The 22607-nt window shown below is 44.8% G+C and overlaps 1 protein-coding gene across 1 annotated transcript; it reads right to left on the bottom strand.

Moving 5' to 3' along the window:
* Positions 1–5913: 5913 nt before the first annotated feature.
* Positions 5914–15990, bottom strand: PSMB2 (proteasome 20S subunit beta 2). The gene is made up of 5 exons (XM_041479437.1): positions 15848–15990; positions 13344–13466; positions 12706–12776; positions 7700–7862; positions 5914–6061 (listed from the first exon to the last, which is right to left on the bottom strand). Exons 1-5 carry the CDS (start codon positions 15936–15938, stop codon positions 6000–6002), a joined length of 510 nt encoding a protein of 169 aa, XP_041335371.1. The 5' UTR covers positions 15939–15990; the 3' UTR covers positions 5914–5999.
* Positions 15991–22607: the final 6617 nt, after the last annotated feature.

Raw genomic sequence — 22607 nt, 5'->3', positions numbered from 1 at the left:
GAACGATTTGAGTTTAAGGATAATCACAAAAAAAAAAAAAAAAAAAAAGAAATCCAGGTTTGAGCTGTATCATTTTAAATCAGAGAAAATAAGGAATAAGCAAACCCTGGAAATCCTTTCATATCCCAAACTCAGCCTTGCCCAATAACAAAAGTTTTGAAGATACAAGGAACTGCTGTCCAAAAAAAAGGAAAACCACCAAATGAGCTGACAGCTTTGGAAATGTTTTCCTAATTCCCATGTCAGAGTCTGGCTATGTACTTGAAAGTTTCTGATTCCCATATAATCCAACTGGGGACATTTTAATTACACAGACAAGTGCATTTTCTGCTCCAGCCGGGCCCATAATGCCACCCTTGAGCCACAGCCTCGGCACACTGCAGGCTTGTTGGGAGGGAGCAAATGAATAGCTTGTGATACCCCACATTCCAAACCAGCCATTGCAGACTTTTCCTGATTTTTTTCTTCAGCAAATTTTGCTGTGGGACCACAGAAATTCCTTTGAAAACAGTACCATGTGGTGGAAGAGCTTTTCCTTCCCGGCACAGCTGCTGATAAAATCCTGTGAGCATCCTCACTGCGAGCACACAGCAGTGAATGTCCAGAGCAGCTCTGCAAGGGAGAACTGCAATATCCTAAAAATCCTGAACATTCACCTTAACTTCACATCCCTGCTTGTCAGTGCTTGGATGAACTAGGACAGGATGGATTCCAGCTGCTCTTTTTTGGGTTTTTGGTGAGTCACTGGCTATCTTCCTTTGTGAAAATATGGATAATTACCTGTTTCATGGCACAACTGCCCAACAGTTGTGAAAAATAAAATTGTTGAAAAATAAAATAAGCATCTTTCAAGGGAAGAAACAACCCTGTACATCCCACCTGCCTCTGCTGGACAGGGCTCTGGTCCTCTCTCCATGAGTTCTGTGACCACCAGCGGATCTGCAAGGCAGGAAGAGGACAAACCAGTTTGGGAGAAGGCAGCAGCGTGCAAGATCACTGCCCTCTGCTGAATCCAGAGCTGGGGAGACACACGGGAGTTCCCTACAAACCAAAAACTCTGGGAGCAGGGAAGGGCATCAGCCACATTCCCAGTGCAACATTTGGCAAAGGGAGATCAAGCACCACTGAGGCCCACGGATGTTTTGGTGGTACACTAGCAGGATATTGTCAATAATTCCCAAAATACTGACACAAAAAAAGACAGAGTTTCCTTTGTCTGATGTGAATTAAATCGAGGAGATCCACAATTTTCATGTTTGTGCATAAACACGAGAAATATTTAACAACATCAAGGAAACCTCTACTAAGCAAAAGGTAATTTAACCAAATCAAAACACACCCAACCAAGAAATCACTTCAGAGGATCCCGTGATTAGGTTGGCCCCACCTTGTAGGGCTGTCTTAGAGTTGATTTATAGATCAAAAACTATTCCACACTTGCTGGCATTCATTTTGATTTTCTCTCTATAGACCTGATCAGCAGAATTTAGTTTTTCACAAATCTTGCTAACTTTACTGTATGACACAGGGGAAAGTACCATCCTGGCATTCTGAAACAGATCTTTTTAGACACCCTCTCCCCATGCCCCAACAGCAAAGGGTTTTCTCTGCCTTCCACAGCTGTCTCGAGTTAAACTACATGAATCAGCTTATTGGATAACGACCTAATTGCACATTAGCACAGAAACAAAACACTTAAACTGTCACTTTACATTTTCAGGACAACTAACTTATTTTTTAATATAGTCCTCAACCAGTCAGATCTAAACCAACATAGTCAAGGGCATGGAAAATAGACAAGTTGTATATTTTAATCCCACCATTTACATTTTCCTTTTTTTTTTTTTAATCTCTTAAAACAATTGATGTCTGTTTAGCTTGATCAGTGAAAATCTCCTGCACTAAATTACTGTTGATGGCTGATAACAACACATGGAAACTCTATGTAAGGTTAAACCCTGAAAGAATTAAAAATGGCTTGAAGGATAAACTTTTTACAAGTAGGATAAATTAATTTTTCCTTAAATATATAAATACAGTGCTTCACAGGTAGTCAACAGAGGTATTTTATTCCTTAAATGCCAAGTTATTGAATACAAAAGGAATATTCTGTCCCTGCTTCAGATGGGAAAATGGACTCAACCAAATCCTATGAGCATAATTCCTAATGTCAGCCCTGGCATGGACTAATGCCTCTTGGAGGAGCCTACTGTCAAAACCAGAGACAAGAGCAAAGAAAAACACATCCTTGGGAGAGCTCAGCCTCATCTCTCCCCTCTGCTCTCAGATCTTGATTCTGGGAAGTGACAGCTCCATTTGGTGACAAAGCTTCTGCCAGTGACTGATCACCATGAACAGAAGTCAAACTCAGGGGCTGCTGAGAATATGCTGTAGGATTGATCACACACACTTTATTTCTAGTTGTATTTATTAAAAATTATTATTATTATTATTATTATTAGGCAGTCTCATTAATTTCTGCTGAGGACACTCAGATTTGCTCTGAAATCCTGTCCCTGTCTGAGGTGTTTCACCTGCCCAGGGCTGGAGCATCTCTTGGTTTAACAGAACAGGGCCATGCATTTCTTGAAGAAATCCTGGGGAAAGGAAGGTGGATCAGCCTGGGGGGCTCCCCCTCACCAGCAGCTCCCCACAAAAGTGAATACAGCAGGATGGGAGACAGTTTCACCTTCCAGGCATTACAGTTTTTGATTGATGTCCCTGTTTGGCTGTCACTTCACTCAAGACAACTTTTGAGTTGTGGAGTCACTTTTAGGCAGCAGAACTGTCTTGGCATTGTTACAAATTTCTGTGAGACCAATTCCACCAGGCAGCTGAGCTCTGACAGATCCTCTGGGCCAATGCTTCTGGTCACAGGGAGGTCTATCCCAAAACACAGATTTTCTTCCATGGAAAGGTGTAATTAACACCAAGAAAAAGCTGCACCTACGCTCACATTCCTCTTTCAGCAAAGCACTCCCAACCCAAAGTGGCCTAAGGCACAGAGAATCTGTAAACTGATCTTGGAGCTAACTCCAAGCTCTGGAGAGATGAGCTGGTGATGATCTGCTCCCCAGGAAAAGACCATCCTTAAACAGGAAACCTAACATGAGAAAAAGGGCCTTGTTAACTCTTTGGGCCCTGAGGCTTTGAGAGTAAAACATATGGTCAGAATTACCAGGCAAGGCAAGGCACAGCAGCTCACCATGGCCACAGTGCCCCAGGAACAAGGTACCTTGACTACTACATTCATTGCTCATAATATGAACCACAAAAATTAGTATAAAGCAGTATTTTCTTGCAGTGCTCAATTATTTCAGGGATTTCTCATGAAAGAGGCCTGTCATGACAAATACAAATGGAGAACTGAATTCTTTCAAAAAGGGATTCCTGGATTCCAGGCAAAATATGGTTTTCAGAAGCTTCAGGGCTAAACTTGAACTTCTTCAGGTAAGAAGTTTTCTACTCTTTTATTAACTTAAATATTGGTTTTTCAAACAGATTCCATGTAATACTGTCAAAAATCAAAACTGGTTTCTGAATTTGAGTATCAGCACATTTTAAAAAGTAAGTTATGCAGCAAAAGTATCACACTTTTCCTTAAAAAGCTTGAATTCTTGGAAAGTCCTCAAAAAAAATCTCCTTTGTTAGAGGCTACAGTCCAATCTCATCGTGGGCCAGTTCTTTTGTTCCTGGTTTGGAGTCAAGGGCTGTATTTATTCATTCCTCAAGGTTGCTGCTCCACTGGCTTCAGATGCAACCCCTTGGATCTTCCTTTCCGTGGGGGATTCAGATCCTAGGCCCTGCCCTTGGGCAAAACATATGTTCCCCTCCAACCTGGATCCAACCAGAGAATAATTGTTTTATGTTTATTAATCACCTGCATGCAAATAGGTGCCAATAAAAACTCCAGGCAGATTCTCTGCCAGGCTCACATCCTCCAAGAGCTCCACAGCACAGTTTGGTGTCTGAACAATGAATCCCTCCAATGAAGAGGCATCGCTGCTTTGATATGCAGTGACAAAAATATCACATCAGCTCAGCCCCTCTGCAGTGATGAGTTTGAAATGAGACAAGAAACCTGCAAAAACACTCAACATCAGTGGTAAAATAAATTAGAGATGCTGCATTAAGCTAAACAAGTAGATTAATGCAACACGAAGGGGTGAGATTTCAGTGGCAGAACGACAACGCTCCGACTCTGCTCGTGTTAAATGTGACCTGCCAAGAGGAAATCATAAGGCTGGAGATTGCTGAGTGTGAAAGTTTAAAAGGTTTTCAAGAGATAGAGTGAGTTTTAGCAAAACGTTTTAGAGTTCTGTGCCATTGGCCTTAAATAAAAGCCATTGCAGTCATTACAGCAAAACCAGCTGTAATTAAACTCATTCTGGGAAGAATTTAACTACAAAGCCTGATGGGACTCCAGGGAAGAATCAGATTTAAGTAAGAGGCAGGGTGAGTTAAGGCACTGGAGCTGCAAATTTCTTCTGTGTCATTAAGCAAGTCTCAGTCTTACCCAGTTCTCACCCATTCCAGAAGACAGGAATACTTTAAGACTGACAACTTTTCTTTGGGAAGAAATGAACCTTCTCAAACAGACCACTGAGCTAAGACCAAAAAGCTTAGACAAATTAAGTCTGTCACTCACCTTCTCCAGCTGAGAACTTGGGTGTTGTGCCACAACACACAACTATCAGTCTGCACACTATCCTGTACACGTCTACCCTATTTCCAAGATTCTTTTTCTGAGCTTATTCAAACAGAAAAATAAGCACCCAGAGCAATTTTAATGCCAATTCAAGTAGCAAAGGAGTCACACCAAAAACTGATCTCAGAAAAATCACTTCTGAGCAGACCACACGTATCAGCCACATGATAATTATGAGGCTGTTGCATGAATGGGGGTTTCATAGGGAAGCAGCATCCTAAGCCTAGATGGATAATCAGGGATTATTCTCAAGGAAACAAAGCTCTAGCTAGTTGAGAGTAATTCAAAGATTTATGAGGAGTGTTGCAGTTTAATTTCTCACTGAACTGCTTTCATGTACTTCTAAATGTACAGACACATCAATTAAGAAATATCACACAATTGATATATTAGTTTCTATTTAAACTACTACTTAAATTCTATTTAGTGTAGTGATGAACCCACTGTGCCAGCAGAATGCTCTTTCCCAGTAACAGAACCATTGCCAGGTGAGTTAAAAGTGCATTTCAAAATCCATTATACTTGGAAACTTTTGTATCAAAGAGAGTATACTTTCAATTTCCATCCTGGTTCTAGTGACACAAAATATTAGGAACTAGAGCGGGTTTTTTCACTGCTCAGGAGTGAATTAGTGGGAGTTTGTTGTAAGATGGTTCACATTAGACAAACCTCGGGCAGAGATGCAAAATAGCCAGGCCTGTTAACAAGGAAGACATTTAAGTGGGCTAAAATTTTGGACACAAAGTGTACATATGACAAAGATACTTCAGACAGGACCTCCTCAGAACACTTCTTCTTGATGTTACATCCAAATCAATCTCTTAAAGACAAGAATAAAGACTATTTTCCTACAATAAAAGCCTTGGTGTCTGAAATGTCTGGAGTCTAATGTTGACATTAAAATTGGTCATGAACTTTAAGGTCAAGGCTTTACCTCAGATATCACTTCACACGCTGGAAAAGAATTAGTTTATGCTTCTAAGAGTTCTTAAGTGTAACACAAGTGACAAGCATGCTGCAGTACTTTCAGAAGAAACGTAAGAGGAAAAAGTCAGGATCAGTATTACGCTAAGCACGCAAAAAGCTCAAGTTTACGTTCTGGAGGACGTGAACCGTGCAAAGGCAATGCAACTGCCTCTAAATCCTTTTCCTCAGTAGCTATTCCACATCTGGCCAGTGCCTTTATTACCCTTCTGGCAAAGGCAGCAAGAAATGCGACAAGAGGAACAGGAAAGTATCAGCGAATGAATGCAAACAAACATTCCTTTCTCAGGAGCATCAGGGCCTGAGCTCAGCAACTCACCTCCTCCAGACATTTTTTTAAGAGATCCACAGCTTCCTCACGTGTGATACCTGAAAGGGAAAACATCCACAGATTGATTTCATTAGAGGCCATCTCTCTCCACAGAAACTTTTATTAAATTTAAACAACTTTTCAGCTGAGCACCAAAACCTCTCCTTCCCAGCTCACAGAAAACACTTTCCAGATGTCCCGAGGACGCCCTGCACCGCAGTGCTCACGCCCCAACAAGCCATTGAGAATCGATTTGTTACAGGGAATGGGAAGCATGACGGAATTCTGCCTCCCATGGCCAGGGCCTGGCTCAGAGAAGCCCAGCCACCTCCCTCTCCTGCAGTTTATTGCAGCTCTAAATCAGCTCCAGCTGCCCCGGCCGGCTGCGAGTCCAGGGCAGGAGGTGGAGATGGGTTTAGCGTGATGTTCCTGCTGGGTATGAGCTCAATAAGGGACAAGGCACGTGTGGGATGCTCCTGCTATTCTCACACTTCAGGATAAAATCCAGCACTCCGTAGGGGTGACAAGCCATGACGGTGAAGTTCATTATTTTCCTCTGTTCCACAAGGAATGGTGAAAATGGAACAATAGATTGTTGAGGGACATGACTAGAAAACAAACAGGGTCGATGGGTCTAAAACTTCTTTCTAGGCTTTGTTCCAGACCTGCATCCACTGCTCAGGCAAGTTAAATGAAAATGATCAGTTTATAGCTACATTTCTTGAAGGAGGTAGATGAAAGGATTTCTAATCTCAGAGCAGAGATAATAACTTAAACTCAGCTTTGCACACAGGAGTCAAATAGTTTGTACCTAAAGCCAAAGATGTCAGATTAACAATATTCTGTGCTTTGCACATTTCCTTATCTGCACAGTGGGGATGGGGCCATGTATATTCCTTGGCACTGGATTATGTGTCTAAACTAAAAGTTTAGACAGGTACAAACATGTACAAGAGTTATGATGAGCAGCTGCCAAGTGCACAGAACTGTGAATCAGTCTAAAACCTCTCCATTGCCCACAGAAGCTGTGGCTGCCCCATCCCTGGAAGTGTCCATGGCCAGGCTGGCCAGGGCTTGGAGCACCTGGGACAGTGGAAGGTGTCCCTGCCCATGGCAGGAGGTGAAATGAGATGAGCTTTAAGGTTCCTTCCAACCCAAACCATTCCACACTCTGTGATTCATCATCACCACTTCAGAGTGCTGGAGATGATCTTGCTAGGAATATCTTTTCATTTGAATGTTTTAAATTTATCATAGACAAAGCCAATCCAAGATATGGTGCAACAGGATCTGGGACTGACCTCTGCATATTGATACTCTGGGAAAATGTACATGTCAGAGCCAACAGACAAGAAAGAAGATAGAGCTGTCAAACTGTTACTTATTAAAAGCAGACTACCAGCTGCCAATGGTCCAGGAAAGTCTAATCATATTTTAGAATAACTGAAATGTCCTTTATTTCCAGTCTGTATGCTGGAAACAGGGAAAAAAAATTAAGGAGTTGACTAGTTTTCTGTTACCATGCTAGCAAAACCAAAGGCAACCTTTCGAGCTCCATTTATCTAACAAAAAGTCAAGTTCCAATCTGTTGCACCACAGCAATGCCACCTGATTCACCAAATGTCAGTCTCACTGGTTAATAAACTCAAGGCCTAAATTGAAGCAGGAGAATTTTCCTGTCCAGTGGCTCCACTCACCTGGCTTGTAATAGCGGTCAAGGATGCTAAGGGTAAGGAATGCTCCATATCCATGTGCTGCAAAGGGAGCCTTTGCCAGAGCTGCCAGGTAGTCCATGTAGTACAGGGCAGGGCCCTCGTGGTCATCATAGCCAGCCAGGAGAAGGTTCACATGGTAAGGGGTCTGCCAAGAGAAATGATGTTTTTGTTAGAGCACTCACACCAGATCTTTGAATCCTGATTTCCCGTGCACCAGGGAACAGCAGCAGAGCTGATTATCCAATTCCTTATCATAAAATGCTACATCAATCTTGTCTGCAGCACATTGTGGGTCTCAAGGTAAAAGTGATCAGGTCTTCTGGTGACATGGACTGCACAAGCAAATAAAAACATAGAACTCTTCCAGTGTGTTTGGGGTTTTTTTTACAGCTTTCACAACACACTCAAACTTTAAAGAACTTGAATGCAGTTTTCACGCCAGATTCTTTCCCCTCAACATAAAAATTATGGATTTTTACTGCTGACACGTGAGCACAACGTGAACATTTTGCAGTTTCTAAGAACTCTTTGTTCATGTAACCTGCTCTTTGCTCTCTTCCCACTCCCCCTCCCAGCATGTATGAAAGCTCTCACACACTGCAGTCACACACAGTGTCCTGTTCACTGGCAATTTGCTTTTTATTGCATGTACCAAGTTTAATCTTTAATATTTGGCAGTTTACCCCATGTTCTGGGTTTAGTGTTCCACCATCATGAATAAATCAGACATCTCTTCTTCTCCTACATCTCCTTCCAAGATCTGTACTTTGTAAAACCATGAAACACACGTGCACTGTATTATTTTTAAACGTAGGATCAGAAAAAATTTGGGCATTGTATGTATTTTTAAAAGCAGCTTTTATATACTTCCAGTATTTCCATATCTACACAATGTTTCTTATTAAATTAATTGTACTAACAGGATATCTCCAAACTGCTGGAAAACCTGGATCAACAAAGCAACAAAATAAGAAAAAAAAATTATGATGCAACTACCAGATTAAAAAAGCAAACAAAATTTCACCCTAAAGCCAAAACATTAACTGCATCATAGAAAAAGTTCATTTTGATACTCAATACAGGAAATTTACACACACACACAAAAAAAATCACATGCCACTATATTTTTACTTTCAGACAGTATGAAAGAATAAAGCAGGCTAGAGTTATATATAAAACATCACTTTAAATTGTGTGATTTAATCTTCAAAGCATCCAAGAATATTTGGAAAGAAGTTACTATGCAGCTGTATTGGTTTAATTAGGCTGTATTTCATCATTTATTTATTCTGAAACATCACACAAGTTGATATTTAAGAGCCATGACACAAGATCACTCAAATTATTGTGTGACTTGGAATTACCAACATTGGCATATGCGAGATACTCAACCATAAATAAATGGTGTTATACAGACTTAAACCCATCTGTAAACTGATTTTCAGTTTTAAGTTCTCCTGCTAATGGTCTCTGAGACTTCTTAAAACTCAAATGTGAATAATTATCCCCCATGCCTTATTATTCTAGAAAGGCAGGATTTAAACATTAGCAAATATACATAATCTATTTACTACTTCCATGATTATAAATGAAATTTGCAGCATAACACCTCGATGCTGGGACTGAATTTCTTGTACATCCCAAACCTTTTGTCCTTTCCAAAGGCAGCCTTTCTTGACTTCTGTAACTTGGTCCATGCCAACAATTCTCAACTCTTTACAAGGTTGGTGTGGTTAAACGGCCATCAAATGAGTGATGGCTAACACTCTAGGAATTTTTTTTAACTCAATCTTCCCTTCCTACAGAAGCACCATTTTTCATCCCAAGTAGTTTTGCACTTGGTGCTGTTTGATTTAAAATAACGACAGCAATTAGGAGATGTGTGAAATTGTTCAGAATTTACAGCTGAAGAGCACAGTTGTGCCAAAGAGCCCAACCCCAGCTCGGTGGTGACACAGCCCTGTGACATCTGGCGGAAGCCAAAGTCACAGCGAGGGGGGAAAGGTGGGAGCAAGGAAGCCTCCTGCCAAGTGTGGACATGGGGAGAGGAGCTGAAAGCTGCCTTTGGAATCCAGCCAGACCCTGCCACCTATAATTAAACAGCATCACAATCAGAGACTGAACTTCATCACGTTTGGAGGGCAGGGGGCTTTTTTTCCTACTTCCCCAACACACATAGCCTCAGCAGTGAGTTCAATGTACCAAACCCTGCACTGGATTCAGCAGGTGAACCAGGTGAGGTGCTGGAACAGGTAACAACAGAATCCTGAAATGGTGTGGGTTGAAAGGGACCTTAAAGCTCATCTCATTCCACCCCCTGCTATGGGCAGGGACACCTTCCACTATCCCAGGTTCTTCCTCTTCCAATATCCTGGCCTTGGACACTTCCAGGGATCCAGGGGCCGCCACAGCTTCTCTGGGATCCCTGTGCCAGGGCCTGCCCACCCCCACAGGGAACAATTCCTTCCCAATATCCAATCTAACCCTGCTCTCCTTCAGCTTAAGGCCATTCACCCTTGTCCTGCCACTACACACTACAGCATCACTCACCTCCGTGAAAGCCAAAGCACCTTCCAGGTTTGCCTTGATCACAAACCACAAAGATTCTTTTCAGATCCTGCTTTGGAGCAGAAATCTTGTGTTTTAAAAAGAGAAATGTCATGAAAAACCACATGGTGACTATCAAGTAGAAGCAAAAACAACAGTGATGTAATGGCCTTAAGATACAAGCCCAGTGTCATTACACTTGGTACTTTCCACCAGAAGAACAATTTCAAGGCACTGCCTTGTGAGCTGTCCCCAAGATATCAAGAATATGGACTACAGGACTAATGGGAATCCTAAATGAAATCAAACTGGATAACAGGGAGGAACCCAGATGGTGATGAACAATGCAGAACAAACTCTGTTTTGATCTTGGCCACAACAAGAGTCTAAATGCCTGAGAAAGTCCTGCTGCAGTTTAACCTTCCCTTTCATACACCTTCTGACCTCCTGTAACAGCTTCACACAGTGAGTGCCAATAAAGCAACAAACTACCTTTTCCCTACCAAACCTTTAACTTCTCAACTATTTTCCCACTCCTAACAGGAGGCACTGGCATGTTTTACCTTTTAATTTTTATTTTCATGATTCACATGATTACATTAGTAGCCTCCAGAAATCCCTTATGCAGTTTCAAGCACCAGCATTAATCCTTCTGGTATCCCACATATTATGATGAAAATGTAAAAAAATTCATAGTAAAAAAACCCCAACCCTCATGGCAAGGCTTGTATTGTAAAATTCTAAATGCTACAAACAAACCACGAAGTGCTAAGTTAGAGAAAAAAGCTTCTTCCTGCAATGTGGAGATCAGTGTAGTGTGACAGCAGTGTCAGAGAGCGCCGCGCGCCCTGGGGCGTTGCCATCTGCACCAGAGCAGCGTTTTGTCTCTGGTAAATAAACACATCTGCCTCTGTCAGTGTCCTCCCCACTCTGCTGCCCATCTGGAGAAGGTGAGCTGGAAGACAGGCGTGGGCTCAGCAAGGAGTGGAGCCACAGGGAGGATCAGGCCCCAAGGGACGTGGCAGAGAGGAAGACAAAGGTGCCACGTCAGTGATGCCTCCTGATGGGCAGGTTTACCAAAAAGCCTGTTAAAGGTACTTTAAATCATATGTAAGAAATAGCTGCCTCTGCTGAAAAGGACAGGACACTCAGACTCATCTGTGTAGGTCAGATGTCCCTGAGATGAGCCATCAGCACCAGGGCCAGGCCCCAATAGCATCACTGCTTCACATCAGCCTTGAAACTGCACAGGAATGCACAGAACACACACAGACCTTCCAAATCACAGCTCAACACAAGCTAAAGCAAACAGCATCACTGCCAACCATCACCTGCCAACCATGCAGTTGGATGAAGCCATTTAAACCAGAAGAGCAGTGTGAGATTACAGAATATCCTGAGTTGGAAGGGACCCACAAGAAAAAATTTCTACCTGCAGCTGCATTATGCATCAGAAAGGAGAACAATAATCTCTGGCTGTTCCTGTGCATGAGTTCTGGAAGAACTCTCACCCCACGTGTGTAGTTCTCAACAATACAGCTCTGAGGTTAATACTGGCCTTTATTTGCTACTGTAAAACCTGATTTCAGGCCCGAGCAGTGCACTGTTAGAACAGCAACACAGTTTAACCCACACTCTATTCCTGACAGAGCTGATCAACTTCATTCTCAACATCCTCTTTCTTCCTGTTTTCTTTCATGTAGCACATTAACATTCTTCTCAATGAAATGCTTCCTAACCTTAGATCATTAAAGGTTTGTTTGCCCCCTCACAGCAGCTTTTCATACTTTGAAAAAAATCACCCTGGGAAACATTGCTAATTGCAGTACAGTAACTTGAAAACACAACCCCAGCTTGGATGTGGTATTTACCAAAAGTCTCATGTTGCTGTTTACAAAAGGCACTTGTTTTCCTAAGTACATCAAACAGCTTTGCTCTATGAAATCACTTTCCAAGAAGATTAAACGGATTTGGAGCATTTGCATGAAAACCCACAACCTTATCTCGATGTTCAAGAAGTTTAATTCACTTCACGTCTGCAGTGTGTGACAAAATGTTTACCGGGCCCAAGGCTGGAATTTTAAGTCTATGGCTGTATCAGTTATTGATAAGTGATGTGATAAGTTTTTAAAATAAGCAAATCAAGCTCTATTTTACTAAGACATTATTTCAGCAATGTGAACTCACAGAATATCAGAATCAGTGATGTTGGAGAAGACCTCCAAGATCATAGATTCTAATCCATGACCCATCAACCCCTTGTTACCCAGACCAGAGCACTGAATGCAACATCCAGTTGTTCCTTGACCCCACTACATCCCTGAGCAGCCAGTTCCAAATTCATCACTAAAAACAGCAGCTCCCACCTTTTTCAGACTCCATTATTTGAGGATGGAAATGTTCCCTGGAAGCCTGTGCCAGAATCTCTCAGCTTTACTCACCCGACTCCGCAGATAGTCCGCGAGGTTTCGCCGGGTGAAGTTTGCAGCTGCAGTGGGAGACAATTCATAACCTGGAGAAGAAATGGGACTATTTATTTGGTAACAAATCATTCATGTTTCATCTCCCACCTTCCCATGCCTTTTTTGAAATAACAAAATGTTCTTTAGTGATAAAATGTAGTGCCTTTTGTCTAATTCTGGTTTATTCTGAAAGCTACAGGCATGAACAGGGCCCTCAGACTCTGGGTATTTCATATCTGTATGGACCATAGAAATACATGGCTTCAAAAAATTCAAGTGTTAAGGACATGTAGCTTGACTTTTTTGTCCAATATATCAGCAGTCCTGGTAACAGTTAGCATGCAATGGACATATTAGGAGAATAGTAAGTCTGTCAGTAAAATATTTGTGTCATTTATATTGCAAAGAAGTTTGATAGGATTTGGATAAACCATTTAATTTATACGGTACAATCCAGATTCTAATTCTGCATCCTGCCTGAATTATCACCTTTGCTGGGAACTAAAAATGCAGAAATCTTTACAGAAGGTTTGAGAACAGCCCTTTCCACGAACATTCACCTGGAAACCACTCTTAGCTCTGCTCCCAACCCACAGGGCCTGTCCTGCTTCACTCACCATTTCTCATTTTGTAGAGCTGAACATTTTTCTGGATGTATTCTGCAAACTGCACCGTGTCTCCAGGCTCCCCCACACACAGCAGTAAGATCTTTTCACTCATCTTAAACATTTTGTCATGGTCTAGGCAAAGAAAAATAACATTGAGTGCCATGGATCACGAGGAAGAATAAATTATTTTGCCAATATCATGACACATCAGGACTTTACAGAAGCAAGAAAGACATGTGGATAACTGCATCATGACCTGGAGCACCATGATAAAAAGCCTTTTTGAGCACACACTGACATTTGGTGTCTCACAGCTGGTGGCACAGAACACAAGAGTTGTTAAAGTGAAACAAAGCCCTTCAGGAGGGAGGCATTCCAGAAATAGATAGTATTTCTTACCTTAGAAGCAAGGTAGGAAAGAATAAAGCTTCACACAGAATATTGTGTTCAAAGCATAAGGGTTTGCTTCCTGGGATCAGAAGTAAGAATTTTGCTCAGTGACTACTCAACTTTATTCAAATATTCTGCAACAGAAGCAACTAATTTATAAAAAGTTGAAATATCAACACACTGAGCAAAAGCAATTTTAGGAAATCCAGAAACAAACTCCGTGTCAAATGATGCCCTTTTACTTATATCCAGCAGTCCCAAAAACCAGAAGCATATGTGAATGAAGCTTTTCCAGAAACATTTCTTTTGCTTGTCATTTTTTGTGGAAAAAACCAAACCAAACTATCAAAGAGAATGAAAATTAAAATAATTATTATAAATCATAATGAAGCTGACCTATAAGCAGGAAATGAAGGAACAGTAATCCATATTTTTAGATCAAAGTGCAGTTTAAAACAGTTTTAAGTTTGTGTTGAGGGGATCCAAGTTGTTGCAATGACAGTGCTGAAGACAATCCTGTGCTCACAGAGTCTCCTCTCACCAGAGCAGGTACCTGGCACTTGGATACCCCAGGCAGACACTGAGCAGCTGCTGGAGTGAAGGGAAAATCCTTGCACAAACACCAAGCCTCCAGCTCTGAGCTTCCCCTCCAGCTCACTAAATGGTGCTGAACAATCTCTGCTGCAAGGCAGGCACCAAGTGTCACAATCCTCTAAAACGATGTCAAAAGTCATCACAGCACTGGAGCTGCTGTCTGGAGCTCAGGGAAAGCCACCGACACTGCCCAGCCCTGCAATCCCAGACTGCTTTGGGTTGGAAAGGAGCTTAAAGCCCATCCCCTTCCATGGGCAGGGACACCTTCCATACCCCACATCCAGCCTGGCCTTGGGCACTGCCAGGGATCCAGGGGCAGCCACAGCTGCTCTGGGCACCTGTGCCAGGGCCTGCCCACCCTGCCAGGGAACAATTCCTTCCCAATATCCCATCCAGCCCTGCCCTCTGGCAGTGGGAAGCCATTCCCTGTGTCCTGTCACTCCAGGCCCTTGTAAATTGTCCCTCTCCATCCTTCCTGCAGGTTCCCTTCAGGTACTGGAAGGGCAATTAGGTCACCTCAAAACTTCTTCAGGCTGAAATTAATTTACAAATAAATAGCCTAAATATAGATCTGAAAATTATGGGTTCCCCCCCCCCAGCAAAAACAACTAAATCCTATGTTCAAAGTACATATTTCTTAAAGGTTGTGAACAAACCTATCTGGAACCAATATTAACTTAGAAAACATTATTTAAAGTGATTAAATTTTTATTTTGTATGTACCACAGCCTGTAACACTGCTCCAATTGGCTATCACAGACTTGAAGTGAAACATTTGATGTAAAAGCAGTGCTATAACATTTTTATATAGACTTATTTATATTCATTTGTATGGATCTAGCAATCTTCTGTTCTACAACTTTTTTTTAAAAGAGCTACTAAAGCACAGTCTTTAGGATAGAACAAGCTTCAGTCTAGCAGGAAAAAAAATTGATTTTAGAGAATTTAAATAATTTTTTTAAAGAGACTTGGTGACACCCTAGATGTCTTACCATACAAAGAAACCAAAGCCATGTTTCAGTCTGGCTCCTGCTCCCTGTGCTGTGAATTTCACTGATACTTTTAGTCCCCACAATGCCTTTTCTCCCATTAATTACGTTTTACCACTGAACTGGGCACAAGTGAGCACCTCCTGTCACACATCGTTATCCCTTTACGGTTTTAAAACACTTGAACACTGCTGCTCAGAGCGAGGTTTGGGATCACAAATCAGCGCTCACCTGAACAGGTAAATTAAGCTGACAACCCAACACAGAGCGGTCACACGCGGTCACGACTGGGGACTTTACCCGGAGCAAGAGGCGATTTCAGCCCCGCTTTGGCTCCGTGCTCCAGAGGCCGCCTGGCACTTCCTACAGCCACTACAGCTCCCTGAAGGGCCCTGCAGCGCTCACACCGAGAAATCTCCTCCCCGTGAACAGCCTCCCCTCAGCCCGAGCGGCGGGCCCACCGCGGGCACGCCCGGGGCCCTGCGACACCCTCCCGAGCCACGGCTCAGCACGGGGCCCCGGCGCCTCCCAGGGTCTCACCGTGCTTCATCTGGATGATGCTGGTGGCCGCCACGGTGTCCGCGGCCACCAGGACGTAGTCAGGGCCCTGAATGCCGATGAGGTACTCCATGGCCGTGACACAGCGCGGCCCGGCCCGCCCCGCCGCGCCTGCGCGCCCGCGCGCGCCGATGGCGTCAGCGCTCGCGAGAGCCGCCCGCCCGCGCGGGGCCGTGGAGCCCTGAGGGGAGGGAATGTGAGGGGGTCGAGTTCCATCGCTTTGGAATATCGGGACGGTTAAATGTGGAAAAGGATGGGGTGGCCCTGAGTCTGAGGGGGTCGAGTTCCGTCCCTTTGGAATATCGGGACGGTTAAATGTGGAAAAGGATGGGGTGGCCCTGAATCTGAGGGGGTCGAGTTCCGTCCCTTTGGAATCATGGGATGGTTAAAGGTGGAAAAGGACGGGGTGGCCTCGAATCTGAAGGGGTCGAGTTCCATTGCTTTGGAATATTGGGGCGGTTAAATGTGGAAAAGGATGGGCTGGCCTCGAATCTGAGGGCTGTGGGTTCCATCGCTTTGCAATATCGGGATGGTTCAAGGTGGAAAAGGACGGGTTGGCCTCAAATCTGAGGGGGTCGAGTTCCATGCCTTTGGAATTGCTGGGTGGTTAAAGGTGGAAAAGGATGCTGGCCTCAAATCTGAGGGGGTTGAGTTGCATCCCTTTGGAATAAGGGGATGGTTAAAGGTGGAAAAGGATGAGGTGTCCTCGAATCTGAGGGGGTCGAGTTCCATGCCTTTGGAATTGCTGGGTGGTTAAAGGTGGAAAAGGATGGTGGCCTCAAATCTGAGGGGGTCGAGCTCCATCCCTTTGGAATAAAAGGATGGGGTGACCTCAAATCTGAGGGCTGTGGGTTCCATCCCTTTGGAATAACGGGATGGTTAAATATGGAAAAGATCCCAGAGACGCAGTGTGGCTGAATGAGGCACTGAGGTTGGAAAAGACCTCCAAGGTCACCCTCAGCCCAGCACTGCCACCATGCCCTTTACTAAACCATGTCCCCAAGTTCTGCATCCACATAAGATTTTCATGGAATCATCAAGGTTGGATTTAAGATCATTCAGTCCCTCAACCAGCGCTGCCTCTGGAGCCACATCACCCAGCTCCTCTTGGACACCTCCAGGGACAGTGACTCCACCACCACCCCAGGCTGCCTGTTCCAATGTCTGACCGTGCAAACAACGAACATTTTTTCCAATATCTGATGTGGATCTCCTCTGTCTCAGCTTGAAGCCAATTCCTCTTGTCCTTCGCTGAGCTCACTCTTCTCATAGTAGGAGAGATGGCCCCACCTCACCCGCCTGCCTGTCAGGGAGTTTGTGCAAAGCCAAAAAGTCCCACCTGAGCCTTCTTTTATCCAGGCTGAGCCTCTCCAGCTCTCTCAGCCATTCCCCAGCTCTGTTCCCTTCTCTGGACACGCTCCAGCCCCTCGATGTCTCTCTTGCCATGAAGGGCCCAGAACTGCCCCAGGATCCAACGTGCAGCCCAGCAGTGCCAGCACAGGGGGATGGACAGTGTCCATGTGCCCCAAAACCATTGAAGTTGCTTCCCCACAGCCAAAGGGACAATCCCTCTCTCTCCCAGTTGGTGATCCCAATATCCTGTTCTCCTTCCAGATGCTGAGCCCTCCTGGGTGCATTGCTGCTGCCTTGGGCTGGGAAACGCTGTCCTGAGGGATCTGGGCTCTGCTTTCTGCTCAGTCTCCATCTCATATGACCAGTGTGGGGCTGTGGTGTGACCAGGATGGTGAGATGGGAGGGATTTGTCCTTCCAGGGGTTGTTTGAGCAGTCTCTCAATGTGATGTTAGTAAAGATGATGTTACAGTTACTGAAATGCCTGGATGACGTTTCCTGCAGGAACCCCTGCTTGCCAGAGAAGTAAAGAACCCGCATGTTCCTGCTGTTTCAGGTGCAGGAAATGAAGGTGCAGAGAGGAGAAATGATTGAGGAGATCACAGGGCAGGGTGATGGAGTGGATGGGAATAGAAATGTCTTGATTCACTGAGCTTCTCTCCAGCTGCCAGAGCGGGCGGTTCGGATCACCAACCCCAACATGAACCCTGCAAGGCTTACATGGGGCTTTGCTCCTAATCTCCCTGTCTGGGCTCCACAGAGCTCCCGGAACTGACTTTCTATAGGCCCAAACACGGTGTCTTTTAACAGATTCCCCTCAGGATGGGCAGGGACAAGCCTTGCCTTGTTCATCCCATGCCCAGCCTGTGGCAATCCTGGTGCCAAGTGTGGCTTTAACCTTCCCCCCACAATGCCTAGAGAGCAGCTCTTGCTGAATTTTTAGTGAGCAAAGCTAGAGAATCTCTTTCACATGTTTATTTTGACAGCGTTAGACACTACCTGGATGGAGGTGTTTGTCAGTGGGATTTCAATCCTGAGCCTGGCTCTCCTGGCATGCAGAGCAGGCTGTCGGCATCTCCCTTCAGTGCCTGCTTTCAGGGGTACAGCAGCATTCCAAAATGATTGTTCTGATCTTGGAGTGCCCCATTTCCCTTCAGACATTTCCCAGGCTAACATCAGTGTGCAGACACCTTCCTCCTTGCCCACCACCAGCAAAACTCATTCCAAGGGTCACCATTCTTGTCAAACGTGATGGGGAATGTCCGTGCCTGGATCTGTGAATCCCACAGGCATCCCTCTGCCTCCCAGAGCTGCTCTGCTCCTCACTCCCAGGCTCACCGCGCAGTGTTTTCCCTCCACCTGTGATGGCAAGAACAGGGCATCCATCGGAGTGTGCAGGTGAAAATGGATTGTAACCTGCCCTGCCAACAGCTGATTAACGTTTGTATCTCTGGCAGGATTGATCTTGTGGGTGAGAGCATTCCAGAGTCCAGCTGGGGCCCTGCTCCTCGGCTGGATGCTCCTTCCCTGTGCTTCTGTCATGGTCACCATTGTCTGCTTGGGGTGGGGAAGAGGATTATCCACCCCAATGGGATGGCTGAGGACAGGGTGTTATCTCTCAGTTTTCGCTTTTCTCCCTCTCCAGCAGTGAAGACCATCTCCCCACTGTGGTACCTTTGGGTTCCCTCTCCCAGTCTGATTTGTCACTCAGACCTCAGTGAGGTGGGAAAGCAGCAGGCACTGCAGGCTCTGCTACACAAACCCAGGCTGGTGACCCCAAAATGATGTCCAGCATTGAGTTGTGTGTGACTCATAACTGCACATAACAGCAGGACGATCAATTTCATGATTGTTGCTAATTATAAAATCAAACCATAAAAGTAAAAGCTGTTTCAAACCAATGAATAGTTTTTTCTCCTGTGTGGAAACACAAATCAAGAAATCTAAACATTTAGCCAGAGATTTCTGCAGTGCTGTGGGGGATTTATTGACAGCCACATCTAGTCAAAGCTTCCCCCAGTTCCTCTAGCTCTGTACTGTTTGAATTCCTGCTGGTCACTGAATTATTTCTTTTCTTACTATTTCCTGTGCTTGAAAAGTGGGGAAAGCGCAATCAAATTATCGTCATGCTCATTTGGTTAATCACCCATTTAGTTACTTATTCAGTTCATTAACAAGACGCTGGCTAGTGTCAGTGTGGAGGAAATTCTGAGAGGCAGGCAGTTAGCAGACAGGATATAGGAGAAATAGGCCATTACTCCAGCCCAGTGAATGGCAATTTCTGTCCCTCTTTTCTGCTACGTCACTTCAGTGCAGTTTGTTCTGGATTTAAAAAAGCAGCCAGCAAACATGAAGAAAGCACTCTGCTGCAGATCACCGTTGTTTGTTAGATTCCATTTAGGTTCAATCCAAAGCTCTGCAGAAGACTAAACCACCTATTTTAGGACTCCTTTTTTTTCAGTTGAGAAAAATGTGCTGCTCCACAGGTCATAAGATGCCTGTAATTATGACCCCGAATGGATAGAAATGTTGCTTCTTGAGACAAATTCTATCTGACAGTTTTTACAGTACGTTCGTTCAGAGCAAAATGCCCTGTCCCCTGTCACCCGGATTGAAATTATTAAGGAAGACAGACATTTCACTGACAACTCTAGCCTCAGGGGGGAAAATATTCCTTCTGTTCCCCTCTGAAGGTCAGAGCTCACATAATGCAAAACACTTAGAACACGCGCGTACACATGCTCACGCACATGCGGATGAAACTTTCTCTTCAGCAGAGCTCTGGATGGGTTTGATGGAAAATAGAACCCACTGTGCAGGCAGCTCAGGGAGTGTGGGCCAAAAGACACGGGCCTTGCATTTCTTAAGTGTTAGTTCTCATTGTCTTGTAAGGAATCGCTTTCTCCTCCGCTTGTAAATCACATCAGGAGATGGTCATGTGTGCTCACATGTTCGTACTTCCCCTCACATGATACGTGCCCAGACATGGCACATCAGTCACTGGCAACTCCTCCGACAGTGTGGGATCTGTGGGATAGTCACACTTCCCTGGTATCTGTTTATTCTTTCAAAACATTTCGTGCCTTCTTTTCCGTGCTGTTAAAAGCCCATTTGCAACCTGTATGTCCCATTTCTCACTTAAGCTGCATTGCCAGCTGTCATTTGGCCCAGTCTGTCACCCAGCAGTGTCCCCGTGCTAGGGATGTGCAGGTCCTCTCCTGTCAGAACACCAACTCTGGCTGCTCCAGAGCTTTTTTTGCTGGAGGAAGGGCAAAGCCTGGCCCTTCAGTGCCTCCCCAGCCCCGGCTGGACGTGTGAACACAGCAGTGCAGCCGCAGATGAGCTGTCAGTCACCGTGTTGTGCCTGTAGATCACCAAGCTCACTTAATCTAGGGCTGAAAATTGGACCTGAGCCAAGGTGACCGGAGGTGAGAAACCAGCCCACAGCTCATTAAGCTCTTCCCATTGCACAAAGGCTCTGTCTTCCCAACTTCCCAGCGACTTGGATGGCATCAGGCTCATGCTGGGTCCCTGCTGACCACACACGTGTCCTGGTGTCATTTGCACCGAGTTTCCCTGGCAGGACCCAGCTCCCAAGCACTGACCCTGCTTTTCCAGCCCATCCTAGAAATACTTTCAGGGTGTTAATGGGCAGCTGCAAAACAGCTGCCCTCGCAGCACTCCAGGACTGAGCCCTTCACAGAGCTGGCCTGCTCATCTTCCAGTAATGCCTGGATTAATGCCACCACTTGGACCTGAAGGAACTGCCCAGACCAGCTCATTCCCATGGCAAGGATGTTCTCAAGTGAACACTGGTACCAGTGGCAGAGTGGGAAACAGAGCTGGGAAGCTTTTGTCCTGAATTTACTCACAGAAAAAGGGTGGAAATCCCAAATCCAGCTCTGTACTGCCTGTTCCATGCATCCCACCCCACTGTGCTCCTGCCAGGTGGGAACACAGCCCTGTTCTGCCCCAACTCCTGGCCCTGTCCTGGCTGCCCTTCCCAGAGGGACACCAGCTCCTGCACAGCATCTTCCTTCAGATCTGCAAGAATCTCCAAACTTTTCTTTCTTCTTTCTCCCACTCCCTCTTTTTCTAAGTTTAATTCTGAACAGCCGGCTGTGTTCAGCCTGACTGGTTTGTTATGGCTTATAATTTGTGTTAGGATTAATTAACTAATTACCGACAAATGTCCGTTGGCAAGATTCTGCTTCTGCTTGTCAACTTGAAGTATTTAATTATTTTAATCATTTACTTTCATCTTCAGAATTTATGCTCTTCCAAGAGCGTTTCTAGGCATCTTTTAATTATTATTCTGATTTTTTTTCAGAGGGGTGGTGAGCTGGGGGGAGAGAGCTGGGGGATGGGATCAGTCCTCATTAACTATTTCAGTGAGGAAATTTCCTTGGAAATCCCTCCCTGCTTTTCAGACACTGGTGCATGGAAGGGACAGTCTGGAATGCAGGTGTGTGGGAATGCACAGAGAGGGGTGGGCTGGGCTCTCACTTCCCAGTAAAAGTCCTCCCTTTCCCCGAAGGATTTCAGGGATGCAGACTGGGGATGTCACGGGTCCTGTTCCTTGGTCTAAGGGTCAAGCAGGTGTTGATTTACACAGCTGCTTCATCCACCAGGAATAACCCCTAAATCCAGGGGAGTGCTTAGGGCACCCTATAAGGCACAAAAGAGTCTCTGCAGGATGAAAATTGAAGTGGACTCACAGCCACTGTCCCACCATGTAAATAAAGCAGGATCATAGGAAAGCATCCATTTATATAAGTTTTTCATCATTAAAAGATTGTGAATGGCTGAAAACCCACAAACTGAACCCTGCTTTGATCATCTCTTGGGTTTAACATGGAAAGTGGGAACGCATCAGAATAGATTTGGGCTGGGATCCTGTCCTGGGACTGGGGGCATGTATGGAAATCCCATCCCACATCTGTGGGCATGCACAGGAATCCCAGACCCTGAATGTGCTGCCAGCATGGGACAGGAGGGCACCAGGTAACTGGGACAGTCAAGGGCATCTTCTTCTACAGGAAATTCCATGTGGGTGCCACAGACAAGATCCCACCTGAGCACACTCTGAATGAAAAGTCAATTTGCTCAGAAAAACAATGGGCCACCTGAAAATATACTGTATAAATAATTCAATGTATGCATTTCATTCCTTCCTTCCAAACACACTGGCCTTGCTGTTCCTTCCCTGTTTTGATCTCCAGGTGGGGCAGGGCACCACAGTGATTTGAAGGTTATGCACTTTTGATTTGCACCTGCTTACACAGTATGATCCCAGACTTTGAGTGTTTTCCCTCTTTTTCCTTCACACACCAAAGCTGCAGCACTTGTGTGGGATTAAAACACAAGAGAAGGAAGTGTAAGAAGCTGATA

This window comes from Pyrgilauda ruficollis, unplaced genomic scaffold (assembly GCF_017590135.1).
Source record: "Pyrgilauda ruficollis isolate IOZ18807 unplaced genomic scaffold, ASM1759013v1 scaffold48, whole genome shotgun sequence".
In the NCBI taxonomy this organism is placed as follows: Eukaryota; Metazoa; Chordata; class Aves; order Passeriformes; family Passeridae; genus Pyrgilauda; species Pyrgilauda ruficollis.
This window is presented reverse-complemented; position numbering and strand designations above follow the sequence as displayed.